This window comes from Propithecus coquereli, unplaced genomic scaffold (assembly GCF_000956105.1).
Source record: "Propithecus coquereli isolate 6110/MARCELLA unplaced genomic scaffold, Pcoq_1.0 Scaffold65, whole genome shotgun sequence".
NCBI classification, from domain to species: domain Eukaryota; kingdom Metazoa; phylum Chordata; class Mammalia; order Primates; family Indriidae; genus Propithecus; species Propithecus coquereli.
In genome coordinates, this window is record NW_012152507.1 from 2,425,380 (window position 1) to 2,441,732 (window position 16,353).

General features: G+C 44.8%; 1 protein-coding gene across 1 annotated transcript in view; it reads left to right on the plus strand.

Moving 5' to 3' along the window:
* The window catches only part of ARHGAP10 (Rho GTPase activating protein 10), a 285,825-nt gene that overhangs the window by 260,864 nt on the left and 8,608 nt on the right, over positions 1-16,353 (plus strand). The window contains exons 20-21 of the mRNA XM_012660012.1: positions 12,430-12,564; positions 13,687-13,778. Coding sequence (XP_012515466.1) covers positions 12,430-12,564; positions 13,687-13,778 — 227 coding nt within the window. The remainder of the gene's footprint in view (positions 1-12,429; positions 12,565-13,686; positions 13,779-16,353) is intronic.

The following is a 16,353-nucleotide window of genomic DNA, read 5'->3' on the forward strand; positions in this document are numbered from 1 at the left end:
CTCTTACCCCAAGCTAGATCATAAAATGCTTAATGATAGGAATTGGATCTTATACTCTTTGAACTTCTTTGTGACATTGATAGGTAATTACTTACTTGAATTATGTATTTATAAAAATACTTTTCTTTTGGAAATCCCATTTCTTTCCTTATGTCATCAAATGTCTCTTAGGCTGTTATGTTTGGTTTCGGATCCATCATCCTTCCTCCTTATAAATAAAGATTATTAATAAAAACTCTTCTTTTTGAAATTCCATAGAATTAATCTCATTTTCTCCTTACAGCATTTTTCTTTATTTCCTTAGCATGTATAACTTTAGTTCTCGTTGTGTGTGTGTTCTTTTCTCCTCTTCCTCCCTTCATCTCTGCATACAGCTGTGCAGTTTTGAATTTGATACGTTCTAAGTGAGTTCTCATTAAGATCCCTTTTAACCAAAGTCACTATGGGGTCATTAAAAGGAGGCGCTGCCTGCACTGTTATCTCAGGTCTTGAGGAATGTAGTTCAAATGTATGTGGATCACATGGGACTCCAGTCCACCTGTTGTGCAGAGATGCTGTAATCTTGACCACCGGAAAGCAAATTAGTAGAGGAAAACCTATAGCAGCCGTGGTTCCGATATAGGCAGTGTGTAGATACAGCTATGGCCTCTGACAGGTAGAAAACAATGCAGCAGAATTGGATTTCCTGGGTTTCTGCTGATGTTTATGACTTGTGGGTATTATTCACTGCAGTCAATCAATCTGGAGCTATTACTTACCTGTGCACTCAGTAAGGGGATGGGTGACTTCATTGCCAGTGAAGAATTGCTAGCGCAGTCTCCTTGGAGGACATTACATCATAGGTCAAGGTATTTCAAATGTTCCAAAGTCATTTCCCCCCCAATAAAGTAGTTTTCTCTAACCAGGTTTTCTGCCATTTTAACTGATGGAACCAGGTCCTTGACAAGTAATCCTCTTAGATTCTCTGCCACAAAAGAAACTCTCTTCTAGGAAATATCAGGCATTGCAATCTGCCTCCTCTATAGATTTCAAATGAAGAGGGACACCTTGTCCTCTGCTGGCACATTCTCAAATTCAAGATGGCAGAGTCTTAGGATAGCTTTGTCTAGCTGGGGCGTCTGTGCGCCGAGGTGCATCTCATCTGTGCCTGGCAGGCCTGGAGGGCAGTAGGTCCCTCTCCCCCACCCACTGAGCCCCTTGCCGATGTTTATCCTGGCGGTTCAGGTATTCCTAAAGCATTTATCCTAGCTACTGCCTTAAACTGCTGCTGTGCCACAGAGATTCGTGCCTATCCAGACTTGATGTTAGTTATTTAAAATTGAGTACCCTTTTATTCCCAAACATAGCCTTGTGCACCTCTTCAGTAGACTTTGTGTGCACTCTCTGGTAACCATTTTAATTCTTGTCAATGAAATAACTTGCTCCCTTTAAATTGGGCAAACAAATAGAGGTTTCCCAGAGATGACCACTTGGCATTTCAAATCACTTGATTGTTGGTTTCATGATTGCTTTTCAGGAAGTCGATGAATTTTGCTGATTTGTGGCTTAGGATACTGCCATAAACCATGAATGATTTGCCTAAAGTTCAGAAGAATAATCATTTTATACAATTTTTAACAGATTTCTCTGAAATCTGGCACATACCTAGAAATTATAGGGTAGCAGTCATTGTGAAACTTTGTCTCCACCCCCTCCCTTCCCCACTTTGTCCTTCCTTCTTCCCTCTTCTCACCCTTCAGAGAGGGCTCCCCAACACTGAGAGTCCTGGGACTGCCCTGTTGGGCAAGGGTGGTCAGTTCACCCCAGAAGTTGGTGTCTTACTATTTCTGCCTGTCCTATTGTGATTATTATTTCAGAAGAAGAAAATAGGGAATTTATTTTTTAAAAGTTCCTTCTTTTGGTTGCATATCTGCTTTTTTGCTAACTTGACTAAAATGAACACATACAGCTCTTGTAATAAGGGAGGAAAGCTATGTAAATTTAGGATCAGGAGAGGGTGATCCTTTAACCCAAAGGAATGACTTGCCCAGTATGAGAATTTTCAGCATCTTTGTTGGCTACTAGGAAGATCATTTCCTAATAAGGTTAGTGACTTTGCTTACTTGTCAGTGGGCCCTGGCTTACAGAATGTGGTGGGTTATGCTGACTGGGATCTCTAGCATGTGGAAGGGTGTGCTCTCTGGTGCTGGCCACTGTAAAGAATGAATTAGGGCCCGGTACCCACTCCCATGCCTAACGGAGCAGCTGGGTTGCTGGGTGGGTTCAGAAAGACTGAGGTCTAAGATAGCTCAACTCTAAGGCAGAACGGGGCCACGTGAGCAGGGGCAGCAGGTTGCCTTTCTGTGAGCCCACTGCACCTTTTCAAGTCTGCTTAGAGGTTAGCTCCTTTCTGGACCTCTTGGGTCTGGGAATTTGAAGGAGCAGAACCTTTTGCTTTAGCCAGAGGCTTGTGGTTTGAGGTTGTAGAGAAGGTTTGACTCGATGCCGAAAAAGTTTGATTAGACAGGTACCCTCTTGCATTTCACAGACCAGAGACAGTGGAACATTAAGGACTATGGGTCATTGGACTCTGTCTCAGCTGCTTTGTGAATGATATTTCATCTTAATGCTTGCATCAACCGGGGTGGGGGGAGATATATCTTCATTTTTAAAAGTAAGGAAACAAGGATACAAAACATAGAAAAATTGGCCCACACCACACAACTAGTAAAGGACAGGTGGACCCTCAATCTGTCTGCCCCAGCTGACCTGTGGTTCTATTAGACTTATTTTACTGTAGACATCGAAACTATCTAGTTGCATATGGGCACATTATCTGACTTGCAGGTATCCTCCCCGACCCACCCTGATTTGGAAACCCAGCGATACAGCCGCGGCTGTCAGCCGGTCGGTGCCCTTGCTTTGAAGAAGGAGCGCTGACCTTACATTAAGTCATGCGGCCATGGTTTATAATTATCTATGGGGAATAAACACTTGAATCTGGCTGCTGCACATTCATCATCCAACACCTTGGCTGAGATTTGGGGAGGAGCTGAGAGACTTGGAAATTTGATATTTGTCACAGAGCAGCATCCATAATCTTTTTATGAGTAATGTGATATTCAGTCGTCTCCCTTCAGCTTCAGTAAAGCTCTAGAAGCTAATCACAGGGCCTGTGTACTTGGCCATTGACCATAAATGTCTGCTCACATTCAGTTTGGAGGTACAGCTTTGGTCCTGTGTATCTCCTTGAATTCTTCTCTCCAGCCGTGTGCAGACATTGTGCCATACTAATTGCCTGGCACCTTAAGTCCTTCAGTATATGTCCATTGTGGCTTGCTGGGGGTATTTTTGGTATTTGTGCTGTGTACTTGGCACTTATGCGTGGCCTAATTCATGTCTTCCTTTGCTGTACTGTAGCGACACGTTCTGAAAATTGGTGGTTTTATTTTTAAGCCAGAATGTTGATTGTCCGTATAACTTTAAAGATCCATCATAAAAAGTTGACTTTCTAAAATAGACACATGTCCAAATTTTATAGTGGTTTTTCTGCTGCTTAAGACTTTAAAAATAATTAAGTCGTGCATTAGTCTTGCTTTGTTTTTGTTTTGTTTTATTTTGTTTTAGTTTCGTTGGTTTTTGTTGTTACAGTAAAGATTTTCTTACTTGCTACCATTTGTTTTAATTTATTGTCCACTGTTCATGAACTGGTTGGCTGTGACTCAATATCTAAATTAGGCAGGAACCTCATGAGCTCTGTCTGTAAGTAGGAGACAGTTTGGATTGGGAGAGCACTGATATCAGAGTCAAACAGGCCTGGCTTTGTGTCCACATTCTGCTTCTTAAAACCCTGGAGACCTTATATAAGTTCTTTAAGCAAACCAAGGCTTAGCAAGATTATCTGTAAAAGGGGTGTAATACTGTTCACCCCCTGGGTGGTTGTGAGGTTTCAAGAGACCACATGTAATAAAACCCAATCACTGCTCCCCTGGGAGCTCTAGGCAGCCACCTGCTGGGATTTTCCTTCCCTCTGAGTAACTTAATATTCTTAGTTTAATTTGACCTTAACTTCCTGGTTCATCAGTTACATAATCTCCTCACTAAATAGCTCAAGGAGATAACCTTTCTGGTCTTGGAGAAGCCCTAGGTGTTGTCCTGAGGTTGTGTTGTTTTTAGCAGTTACTGTAGTTACTCCAGGAGGACTCAGCTCGGGCTCCACTCCCAGCCTCTCTGTTTGGGAATCTCCTTTGTAGAAGCCTCTGATAATTGGCCCTTGGATGTCACATGAGCAAGGAATGGGGAACCCACGGGGACCCAGCCAAACCTGTGATTTGTTCTGAGCAATATGGATAGCTCACCTATCCTAACGGGCAACCCAGCAATCAGCTCTGTAAGTAAGTAGAGGATTTTTCACAGCAGAGTATCTCTGCACCCCTTTCGAGCTGTGCTTGGCCCTGTTCTAGATGTTCAGCCCTCATGTTGGGGGGCAGCTGTTTTCCACGCAGGGATGGAGCTGGTAGAAACATTGCTGTCAGTGACCTCGCAGGACTAGCAGCCCTCAGACCTCTCATGCCTCATCGTTTTCTGAAATGAAGCTATCATTCTTTTTCTGTTCAGCTAGCAAGCTAAAGTTCAACCTTCTTACCTGGTTCCACAGGGATCATCTGGAAGGAAGAAAAATGGGATTCAAGGAGTACTCTCTGAGTGGAAGCTTGGTTAGGGATGTAATTCTAAGACTGTTCTCTTATAGCCAAACCAAGAATATGCTTACCTTGGCAGTGAACTTTGTCAGATGCCTGGATGCTGGTGTCCTTTCTTGTTAAAGGAGGAAGCCCACGTAGGAGCCTCAGCATCATACAGGTTGAGGACTGAGTGTTAAACGTGGCCGTCGCCTTGCTGTATTGGCTGGCTCCCTCCTGCATGAGAGGTGATCTTGAGCAATTAAAGAACACTGCTGCTGCAGTCAAGCACTGGGCGTTTGCGGGTCCAGCCTGCACAGGGAGCCTTGCGCCACACAGCCAAAGAAGAGTGAGGAGCGGGGAGCAGGGGCTTCCCGGGCCGTGGGAGTTGGCTGTCCTCATTGTCTTCCTCTCCTGCACCCCCAACCAAAGGGTTTCTCATTTGGTCCATCTAGTCCAGGGGTGAGCAAACTGTGGCCCACTGCCACCCATCTTTGTAAATAAAGTTTTATTGGAACACAGCTGCACTCAGTTGTTTACACTGTGTCTGTGGCTGCTTTTGCCCCGTGGTGGTGGCAGAGCTGAACAGTTGCGAGAGACACTGTGAGTCTGGCAAAGCCCAAAGCATTTACTGTCTGACCCTTTGCAGAAAAAGTTTGCTGACCTTGATGTAATCTATAATCAAAGCTCATCTGTTTGGAAGAGTCTACATTTCTTAAAATCCAGTTTCAAGAAGTGCAGTTAACCGCTAAGTGTTGCGCTGGTTGGGGAGGGCAGGTGATTGAAAATAAGACTTTCATGCATCTTTTGTTGTCATTAAACCAACCAAAAGTTTTCCTTATAGGTTTTGGATGCCTTCAAATATGTGATTATAATTTCAAAAGGTCTCTATTATTGTTTCAATGAGCACAAATTTTATTTGGGGCTGCTCTTTTTATAACCGATTGTTTAAAATAAAATGTTAATTTTGAAATAGTTTTAGATTTACAGAAAAGTTCCTAAGATAGTGTAGAGTTCCCAGAGCCCCTTCACTGCCCTCCCTGCCCTGGTTAACATCTTACAGAACTCTGGCACCTTTGTTAAGATATAATAGCATCAGCATTGATGCGCCACTGTTGCCTGCGGACTTTGTATGGATGTCACCGGTTATTCCACCAATGTTTTTTTTCTGTTCCAGGATCCAATCCGGGATAACACATTGCATTTAGCAACTTTTTTTTTTTTAAAGGTGACATCCACTTAATATCTTTCCAATTTTTTCCCTTTGCATAACTTATTTTGCTATCTTTTGGTAAGGAAAATGATTAGTTAGTGATGATGTAACCTTGGAGATCAGAGGTGAGATCTGGCTCAGAAATATGAAATAGTAATGAGGGCTTCGTTTATTGAGTGCTTACTATGCTCCAGTCTCTGCTGCATGCTTGACACCTGTTATCTCATTTAAATCTTGCAGTGGCCCAGCCTGTTAATAATTGCTTTCTCCATTTCAGCTGAGGAAACGGAGGCTCGGCTGTTTCAGTTGTGGGTGACAGTCAAGTGCAGCCTTCTGCTACAGACCAGCCTCTGGGGGCACTCTTAAGTCATTTTCTTCCTTCTCCCCCTGGCCTCTAGCCAGTGAGAAATAGCCTTTCTTTTATTCACAAAAAGAGGAACAAGCTGAGGGAAGTTAAGAAACTGCAAATGGGCACACAGCCAACGATGGCAGCGCTGGCTTTGGGACTCGGGTCTGTCTGGAGAGCGGCGGAACGTGCACTTGTAATTTGCGTGCTTAAAATCCTTCAGTTGCCCTTCTGTGCCGTTGGTGCGGGATCCTGAATCCTGCCTGCTGAGTATCTCTGTACTCACATCTGTCACCATGCTTCTTCTGTTCTGTTCCAGTCACTCAGAAGGACTTGAGGGTATGAGCTCTGTGCTGTCTTGTCAAAACGGGGTTTCCTACCGACAGGACCTTGAGTAAGTTGCTTTTACCTTCCTGAGATGTCATCTGTCCACTCTTACGTAACGTGGAATGATAGTGTTGCTACGAGCGAGTGGATTCGTGTTTGTGAGTAGTGTCTGGCACAGTGCTAGACTGTGTACAATTGTGCCTCGCACAAGCCTGGGAGTGGGGAAGCGATGTGATGATGACTGGCCCCGTCGGCTTCGGCATTAGCTCAGTGCAGACACCACCTCCTACAGGAAGTCTTCCTGGATGCCCTAATGAGTGTTACATGCTTCCTCCTCTGTACCTCTGGGGATCCTGGCAGATCTCTGCATGGCACTCATGGCACTGCATTATGATAATGGGCATTCTCCACCCACTTGGCTGGACAGCAGGTCCAGGGACTAGCACAGGACCTGCCAATAGGTTTTCAGACCCATCATGAGCAGACGGGTCCATTTCGAACCCTCCTAATGGGCAGCAAAGCCCTCCCCACCCAACTCTTTAGATTATGGCGACTTTCTTGTCTTGTCTCCATTGCTGTTCCCCTTTGGTGTGCTCATTTGGAACTAAACAATGTGCTTGCTTTGGAATTCTCCCTCTCTTGGCACTTAGGAATAACTGTGGCATTTATCTGAACAGAGATTTTCCTATAATATACAGATCTACAATATTTCCTTCTGTCTTTATTAACATTTCCAAACACTTTTGCCCAGGACAGCTGTTCTAGACTTATGCTATACGTTTCCCAGATTGGCACGAAAGATCATTTCACTAATGTGTTTGCTTCTGCTCAGAGACCTTGCAAATGAAGTTTTAAAAATCTTCCTTTCCAGTTTAAACTTCTGATTTGATTCCCATATCATATAACCATAGTCACATATCTTGGTATTTGGGGGATTTAGTCACTTGAATAAGTAGTCCTTTCTTTCCTTGATATGTATTCTCCCTGCTCTGTCCCTTCGAATTTTAAATTGAACTCGGTGCTCAAAGAGCCTGGAATTGGGCGCTTGTGTCATCAGCGCTGCCCAGAGCCCGACCTGTCTGCGTTCTGCAAGCAATGTTTGCTAGACGCAGGACTTCTCTGGTGACCGGTGCAGCTGCTGTTGGGTTTTAACAGTTAAGGCCCTAACCCCCCTTCCTCTTTCTGAAACGTTTGTCCTCTTCTGCTGCCAACAAGTTTTTAATATGCATGGAGTGTAGAGTCTGGTACTGAAGAAGATTGGATCACAGTTTGAGTCAGAAGCAGCATGGACTGCTGATTTGTTACATTGTATAAAAATAAACTCTGTAAAGTGTACACAGATACAGCCACTGTCATAATTTCATATTTTGGGGTTGGTTTGTTTCTCCGCCCTCCCCCCCACCATGAAAGCTATATGGTCTTTTCCTGACATTCAGGCCTGTTTTTCCAAAGCAAGAGTATTGATTCTTTTTAAGAGAAGAGCGTTTCCTCCTCACACAGATCATGTTCTATTCCCTGCCCACTGCGTTCCCCAGCTGCTCCTCTGCCCCACCCAGCACAGGAAACTTCTCTGTTGCCTTAGAAATAGCCAGGTAGACTTTCAGGGTAAGTGTTTTCAGGAATGTGTTTCCGAGTTAGCAATTTGAAATCTTCATGTGTTTTTAGTGAAACACTCTCGTTTCCATCTGCCCCCTTTCTTTGAGAAGGAAACAGTTCCCCTGGAAGGAAGGTGCTGCTGTTGGTTCTTTTGCACTGAAAATGGAGAGGAGTCCTGCTTTAGAAGAAGATTCTTGCAGTTTAGCGTGTTAAATCAGGAAGATGGTGAACAGATATTAGTAGTTCTCTTTAATTTATTTCTGTCTTGGTAAATGTGGTTTCTGAGCTTTTTAGGAAGAGTGGACTTCTTTCTCCATTTTTGCAAACCACAAGTTGGCTTTCAAGAAACATGTGGCACTTAGGTACTTTTTTGTAATTGGTCAGTCACATTCAATAGAATCCGGTGGTTTGTGCTCAGGCCAGTCTTACTAATCAAAAACCTGTAGTTAAAGGGGCAGCAGGAAAAAGGAAATAGATTTAAAAGCCACTTAAATTTGGGAAGTGGTAGGAGAGAATTCTCAAAATATTTCATTATATTCTAGCACACAATGAGCTTTTTATTCTTATATCACCAGTCATTTTTGATCTTTATCCCGGAAACATTCTCAGCTGGGGTTCTCCCCTGAACCACAGAATACAAAAAAATTGATCTTAGTGACTGTTTCGTCAGTTCTCCCAAGGATGATATATTGTCAAGAACTAAGGAGAATCTGAAATTCACCTGCTTGCAAGCTGGTAAATTAGCCTGCCATGGTTTCAGGGATGCTGGCAGAAGGCATGGGACTCCTGGTCAGAGCCACAGGACTCTACTGATTACAGTAATAACGGTATCAGCATCTTCTTGCACCAGTTCCCCGAGTCCTAATTCTCACAAGGTGATGAAACATGGGCCAGGTGACACTGCATGTCAAATGTTACAGGAGAGGGACCTAGAGCTCAGAAAACCCAAATCTTTTATAATGGGTAAAGCCTGCTTTGAGAGAGAGAGAGAGAGAGAATATGAATGAGAATGAATCTCTGTCTTCCAAGGCTGTTTGCCTTACACATATCTTAGGAAAAACAGTCCAGAATAAAGGCGGCCAGTTCCTCTGGCTCACTAGATGTGCTGAAATGTAAGAGAGCCAGGGAGCACCGTCTCCCAGCAGTTATGTGGCTAGAACCATTCTGGATGTATAGGAGAATGGTTAATTCATTACGAACATAGATGCCTTAGTGTGCTCAATTCTCTCCTGGAGCTCAGGCTGAGGGAAAACTGCTAGACCTTGGCTACAGGCTACCATTCTGAAATATCTAGTGTTCCTTCAAAATGTTTTCAATAATAGAAAGAGAACACTAGAAATTCTCTTTTGCAACTAATATTTTCCTCTACTGCTTTATGAGAAAATACAGGCATTATATTTTAAAGAATTAAATATTTAAAAAAATAAGATTCTTATCATAAAAAAATTACCCAAATTTGGGCAAGTGGAGATGGTTATATAATGAAGCTGATATTTACAATTTTTTTGCCTTCAAAAAAATATGGGCCGTTTGCTTTGGGGAAACACCTGTGAAACATCCCGTCGTCTGACCTCGACCAGCAGCGGAGTGAACTCAGTCCATGACTCGAGTGTATTTATTTACTCCTCACCTCCTGCCTATTCGTTCCCAGCTAACAGGCCTGTGAAAAGTTTCTTCTGTCCGAGCAGCTACACTGTTGTTTCCCAAACCTGGTTGTGCTACCCGGGTCTCCTCTTTCACCCACAGGACTTCCTGCTTCATGGCCATAGACTCGCGTTTTTGCCACTCCTTATGAGTATCCCAGCTCATGATGTTTGTGCCCATGTGGGGTTCTGAAATCCAAAGGAGAAGTATCTAGCTGAGGCTTCTGAGATACCGTGGGGGAAACCAGGGAACTCAAATATAGAAAATTAAGTTTAAATGGGAGGTCTGGAAGGTTATCTTGGTGAGCTGGTTAGTGCTGGATTACATAGCAGGTATATATGTTAAACAGCAACCAAAAGATCTCAGGAAACAAAGACTTGTGCTAAGAACTTGACCTTGGACAAGGACTGCTGACTCTGAGTTCTGGTTTGGGACAAGCTGGAGAATGCTTGTCCCAAGGACAAGGCTGCCCCTTCCCTTCTGCACCTGCTACTACAGCAGTTCTTCTCACTTGCTGAAAACTAAGGGGTATTTTCCCTTCAAACGTACACAAAAACCCAAGACACTGAGTTTTTTTTTTTCCTTAAAGATGTGAGGATTAAGTAGACAATAGCTATAAAATTTATGATCTTTATTTGTAAAGGGCATATAAATATGGTCACATTGTTACTTTATCTTCATCCTGTCGCTGTCCTCCCTCTGAGCAGATGGATGGCTGTCATTTACTCACCTGACTATTTATGACTCGGAAGAATCAGTGGGGGTGTGGCCAAACATCTCATCTTCCACCCCTGCCGTGCTCCAGGCACTTTGAGTAATTGCTGGGAGATAACGGGGCAGTTGTTTGGCTTCCTGCAGCCTTAAATTTCCTGCCAGAGCTCCGCTCACCCTTTCCTCTCCTTTCCTTCCTCATTAGTAAGACAACCTTAAAGGTTCTTTTTTTGCCGAAGAACTGAGTGACTTTTGTGGCTGGTGATACAGATCACTTTAGGATTTTATAGGTATCTTGGCTTAGGATGAAATAGGTTTTGTGACTCTCAAATGAATGGCTGGAGACGGCAATTGTTAAGTTTGTTCTTCAAACTTACAAAAACTTCAAAAACGTTTTTTAAATGGCCCCCCTTTTTCCTAACTAAAGGATAGGAAATCTTCTGTGCATTAAATATGTCCCAAGTCAGTAATGCACCAGATTTATAAAATTCACTTTCGGTTTTAGAACTTCTAAATTGGTTGCTCAGATGTTGGCTGAAGGCCTCACATCCCTAGCACTCCTCCTGGCTTCAGGAAGGTCTAGAAAAAGGAGTTAAAGACCTGATCTTGCCACAAAGGCAAGACAAATATCTGAAGGTATCAGAGAACAACCAATGCCAGCCTGCCCTCTCATCTGTTGGTGTGACAGGCCGTCAGAGAAGGTGTGTGGGTTGGAGAGGCCACAGGAGGAGTTTTGGGGCAGCAGGACTGGAGCTGAGCTGCAAAAGGGCGAGATTAGAGCAGGCGGAGGGGCAGGGGGGGAGACTGAGAGGAAGGAGGAGCCCCAGGAAGCAGAGCTGTGGGCAAACAGGTGACTGCTGGGGCAGGTGGGCAGGGGAGGGCCTGTTCTTGGGGAGACACATGGGGTAGGTCTGGTCACGGTTTGCTGAGTGCGGCTGCTCTGGAGGAATGGAGCCAGGAGACCACGCTGGTAATGAAGAACATGGCGTGTGTTTTGCTACAGAAGAAAGAATCAAAAATCATGCTCAGGAATGTGGAAGGACCAGGAAGCTGCTCATGGAAACTGGTGTTAGCTGAAGAGGGTGAATTTGAGGTGAAAGCCTCTGGGCATAGCAGACCAGGAGTACGTAGGTGTTGAAAATATCACTGGATGAGACAAGGAGCTTTCAGCACTGTGCTTGTAAAGGGAATTGCATATACCATGGCCACGAGCCTCCAGTTCTGGGATAATGGATAATTCCGATCAGCACCTATTTATCGAACTCTCCCTCCATCTTTACAGGCCCCTCCAGGGGTCTGTTCGCTGACCTCTTTACATTAACTTTTTTTTTTTAATTTGGAAATATTAAGGAATGCTCAGGTCACCAAAAATTTCTGCTATTTATTGATTTCTCCCCTGAACTCTAGTCTTTGGCTCTCTCTAGATGAATCCTGAATCCCAATGATTTTTTTTTTTTTTTTTTTTGAGTTGCCACGTGTATGACCAAGTGAAAGAGCTTTAAACGTAGAAAGGCCATGTGCTGTGTTGATCTTTTGCAGCTGCAAGTCATGGGCTTGACTCTGGATGCTTGTGACTTCCCTTATAAGCAGAAAACATGAATACCTTGAAAGTCCCAGTCACTTCTTTGAGCCATTAGACTCTGATTTCCTAAGTAGTGAACTGATACGGTGCTGGGTTGGACAAGATTAGATCTTCTCCAGAAAGCTGGAGAAGAACAATGAGGTATCTCCAGTTTGGGGTTGTGGCTAGTTTTGGAGTTATTGGTATCTGTAGTTTGGGCTACAGCCCTGGGAGGATGCAGGGAAGTCTCTGTCCCCAGTGGTCTGGGGACATAAAGGAGCTGGCATTCTAGCCATTTAGGATTGGGATGTCAGGCATTTGGTGTTCTGTGCCTTTTTACTGTTAATCCTGTCCTTTAAACTTCTACCCTTAGCCCAAGTCAGACCCGGTCACCTATGGTCCAGTGGCTTAACCCGCAGTCTCCGACCACGCCAAGCTCTGACCCAGCTGTTACGCCTCCTTTCCCCCTCTATCCTCCTGCCTCCGTGGTGGACAAGCCTCCTGAAAGGTATGTGGTTTGGAGTGTGATGTGGAATACGGTGGGGGCACCCAGAAGGGGCTTGATAAACCTGAGCAAGTTCTTGTGTTCTCTGCTGGAAAAGGCTCGCCCAGGTCCCCCTGGCATCCTGGACAACATTCATAACCTTGTTTTGTTTTGGGGCTGTGCCTTACTCGGTTTAATAGCAAGTTATGTTCTTTGGAGAGATTCTCCTTATCTGAGACCTGCTTGAACCTACTCTGTCTTTTTGGTGCTGGTTGTGCATTTATGAATCTACTTATTTTGGAAGAACTTTCTCTACATGGATATAAAGCATAGTCTCTGTTTTAAAGGAAGGCAGATTGGCACTGGAAACATTAATTTCCACAGCAAATGGCCAGTTCTCTAGTGGACAAAGGCGGTGGCAGCTGAGGTGCCTCTTACTATCAGAGGCTTCTCCTACTCCCCAGTGCAGTGGGACATTTCCCTCTGCTCTGGTTGGATCTGGCTAAAAGCACAGTTTCCATCTTTCCCTGATGCGGCCTTTTCCCACAAGGGCACAGAGGATGTTTTGACAGATGGTGGGAAGCTGAGCCTGGTGTGCCTCTGGGGGCGAGGGGGTCTAAATACAGAAGCCCTGAGTAAAAACAAGCCCCTTCCAGAGTGGGCGGGGGGAGCAGGTCATCATCCCAGACGGATTTGGGTCAGTGGTTCACTGCCCAGCCTATTTAGTCTGGATGTGCCTCTTCCCCGCGCTGGCTGGCCCGTGTCTCCAGATGCGGTGCTTTTCCTAATAGAGCAGCTGAAGTGCTTGGAAGTAAACATGCCCTGTGGCTCTGACAATGCTGAGTGATGGGGAGGGCATCTCACCAGGCAGGGAGGAGAATTAGGTGAAGTGGTTCAGTGACAGCTTCTCAGAGAGGCTCCCTAAGGAACGGTTTGCATTTGAAACCCATCATTTACTGGAAAATCAAGTACTGTGTGGCTTTGCCTAGTGTTCACTTCCCTGTTAATTTTTTTTTTTTTTTTGCAAGGACTTGCCCCACTGGTAACATATCAATGAGATTTGGGAAATGGGCGTGGGGGGGACGGTGAGGTTTCTCTCGCCCAGTTGTGCACGTTTTCATTCGTGTCTCTCTCGCTCCCTTTCAGCGTGAGCAATCGGAAGGCGCGCGCAGTGTACCCATGCGAAGCAGAACACAGCTCGGAATTGTCTTTTGAAATAGGAGCAATTTTTGAGGATGGTAAGTGTTAGTGGGAGCTTTGCGGTAGGCCATATTCTGTCACCCCGGAATATCTACAACACCAAACAGTCACTGATGCTGCATCTCTCCCTTTGGTCCAAAGCGTCCAGAGAAAGCTGGTGTGTTTGGCTCCCGGATGCTGAACTCCAGGGGGCCGTGTGTGCGGCTGCAGTACCACTCTGCTCTTGTCACGATTGTTCTCCAGCCCTTCTAACTCCTATGGGTCTTCATTCGGGGCATCTTCCTCCTGATGGGAAGAAGCCAGTGCCACTTACAGGGAGGAAATATTTCTGATTTGCCTCCTTTGTTTTCTTTGTTCTCCCAGAGTCCCCAACCAAGCCTCCTAAATGTTTCAGGTTGACCAAATCTGAGTTGTCGGAGAAAAAATACTACGTCGTTCAAACCATGTTGATTTCTATTTCCCTTACCATTTTTGTGCTTTCCGTTTTTGCCGATTTAAACAGTACATGAATCTTCCAGATATGGGTATTGACTTTGCATATTCAAACAGGGATGTAGATTTTTGAGTGTTTAATATTCATACAGAAGCATTTAGGAGCCATGCCTGGTTTAATATTTCAAAAAGTTCTCCTATGGTTCAGCATATGTATTCCCCGCCCTCCGCCTTGATTTCTTCCCTCCCTCCCCAGTCCTTCCTGCTCATTATGAAATTCATTGGTTGCTGTGGAAACAGTAATGTCATGTGTGGGTGGAGCTCCCCAGAAGAGTTCTGGGGAAGCAGTGGGAACCTTAGATGCTTGCAATGGAATGGTTGATTAGCCAGAATGTTTGAAATTTATGGAATATATCGACACGAGGCACAGTGGTGTATTGTCAGTCATGCAGCATTTGCTGACGATTGTTTTACAGAAAGCAAGTTGCCTCATTTAGAATAGATTTCTATATGTGTGTGACAAGTGCTCTTGAGAGCCAGAGACTCTCTGTGTCAGAAAACAAACAACAAACAGCAGAAGTATGTGCTTTGTTGAGAAATTTTGTTCTTAGAGTAGCAAGATCATTCCTTTATCACCATAATATACACACATACGATTTTGCCAGGAAAGTGTGGTCAAATAGCTGCCCTGCTCCAGGCCTATCACATACTGGCACTCCCTATGCCCAAAGGGGAAGCTGAGATGGTAGTATTGAAATTCACCCATTTGAGTAATGATGCTAAATTTTTATTTTGTGTAATTAGATGTTTTTAGAAGCCTCTGAAATCCCTTACACAGTATGGTCTGTGAGATAGCTACCATGGTAGAAGGTATATCCATTTGGATGCCTTAGCCTGCGAGTCACAAAGATGAACACAACTGGCTAAATCAATCGTGAAAGTGGATTAGCTAAAGCTGGGTGTGGTGGCTCATGCCTGTAGTCCCGGGTACTCTGGAGGCTGAGGTGGAAATGTCGCTTGAGCCTAAGAGTTCGAGGCCAGCCTGGGCAACATAGTGAGACCCCAGCTCACACACATAAAAAAGGATTAGCTTTACAAAATAATAACTCTGAAAGTAGAGAGCCCCAGGGTTGATTAATTCATCTTCTCAAAGATGTCATCAGAGACCAAAGTATTTCTGTCTCTTTGTTTTCAGCCTGTGGATTTGGGCCTCTGGCTGGTTTCTCTGGTGGGGGCGAGATGGCTGCCACAGTTCCAGGCATCATGACCACACTCAACCCCAGCAAGAGGGGATGTCTCATGCTTGTGCTTTCTTAAGAATGAGAAAACTTTTCCAGAACTTTCTTCCTAGTTTACCTGCCCTCACATCCCAGTAGCCAGAACTGGGTCATATGCCTACCCTAAATCCATCGCTGGCTGGCAAGGATTCAGATCAGTCAGATTCCCACTGGGCAGAGTACACCTCTTATAGGCACACAGCCATGGGAGTGAGGGTCAGTGCCTAAACCAGACGCGGGTCTGCCAGCACGGATGAAGGGGAAGGGCTGGTAGGTATCTGAGCCAGGAGACGAGTTCTCCAGCTCTAAAGGTGCCAGATGACTTGCAGGAGTCTTCCTAAAAAACAGTGTGTGTATACACATATACGTACATGTACATATAGTCACACACATACATATATGTACATGCACATACACACATACCAGTATCTCAGTGTGGTTTTGGAAGAGGAGAGCCATTGATAGCAGGTAAATACGGGATATAAACCCTGCAGTTATTTTGTCTGAGATCAGACCTTGGCTTTTCCACTTTCTGTGTGATCCCAGACAGGTCCCTTAAGTACTCTGTGCATCAGAGTCTTCATCCTCATCTCCAGGGATGTCTGCAAGATTGATGCTGTGTCAAGGTAGCATTTGGGGTTCCTGGAAGATAAGGCTTTGATGCTGCAGACGTTCGTGGGAGACGTTGCTGGCGTGAAGCCACACAGGGCACGTCGCGGTACGCCATGGACGTGGCTGCCTTTTGAGCACGGTCACGTCTTCCTCAGAGTCTGTGCTCTGTGGTGCTGGCATCCAGCTCTGTCTAGACTTTGCTGGTCGGGGCACCCAGGGTGTCTCAGAAGTTCCTTGGTCCCTCCTCAAAGGCTGGATACTCTGAAAATGCCTTTTTGATGTGTCGACACCC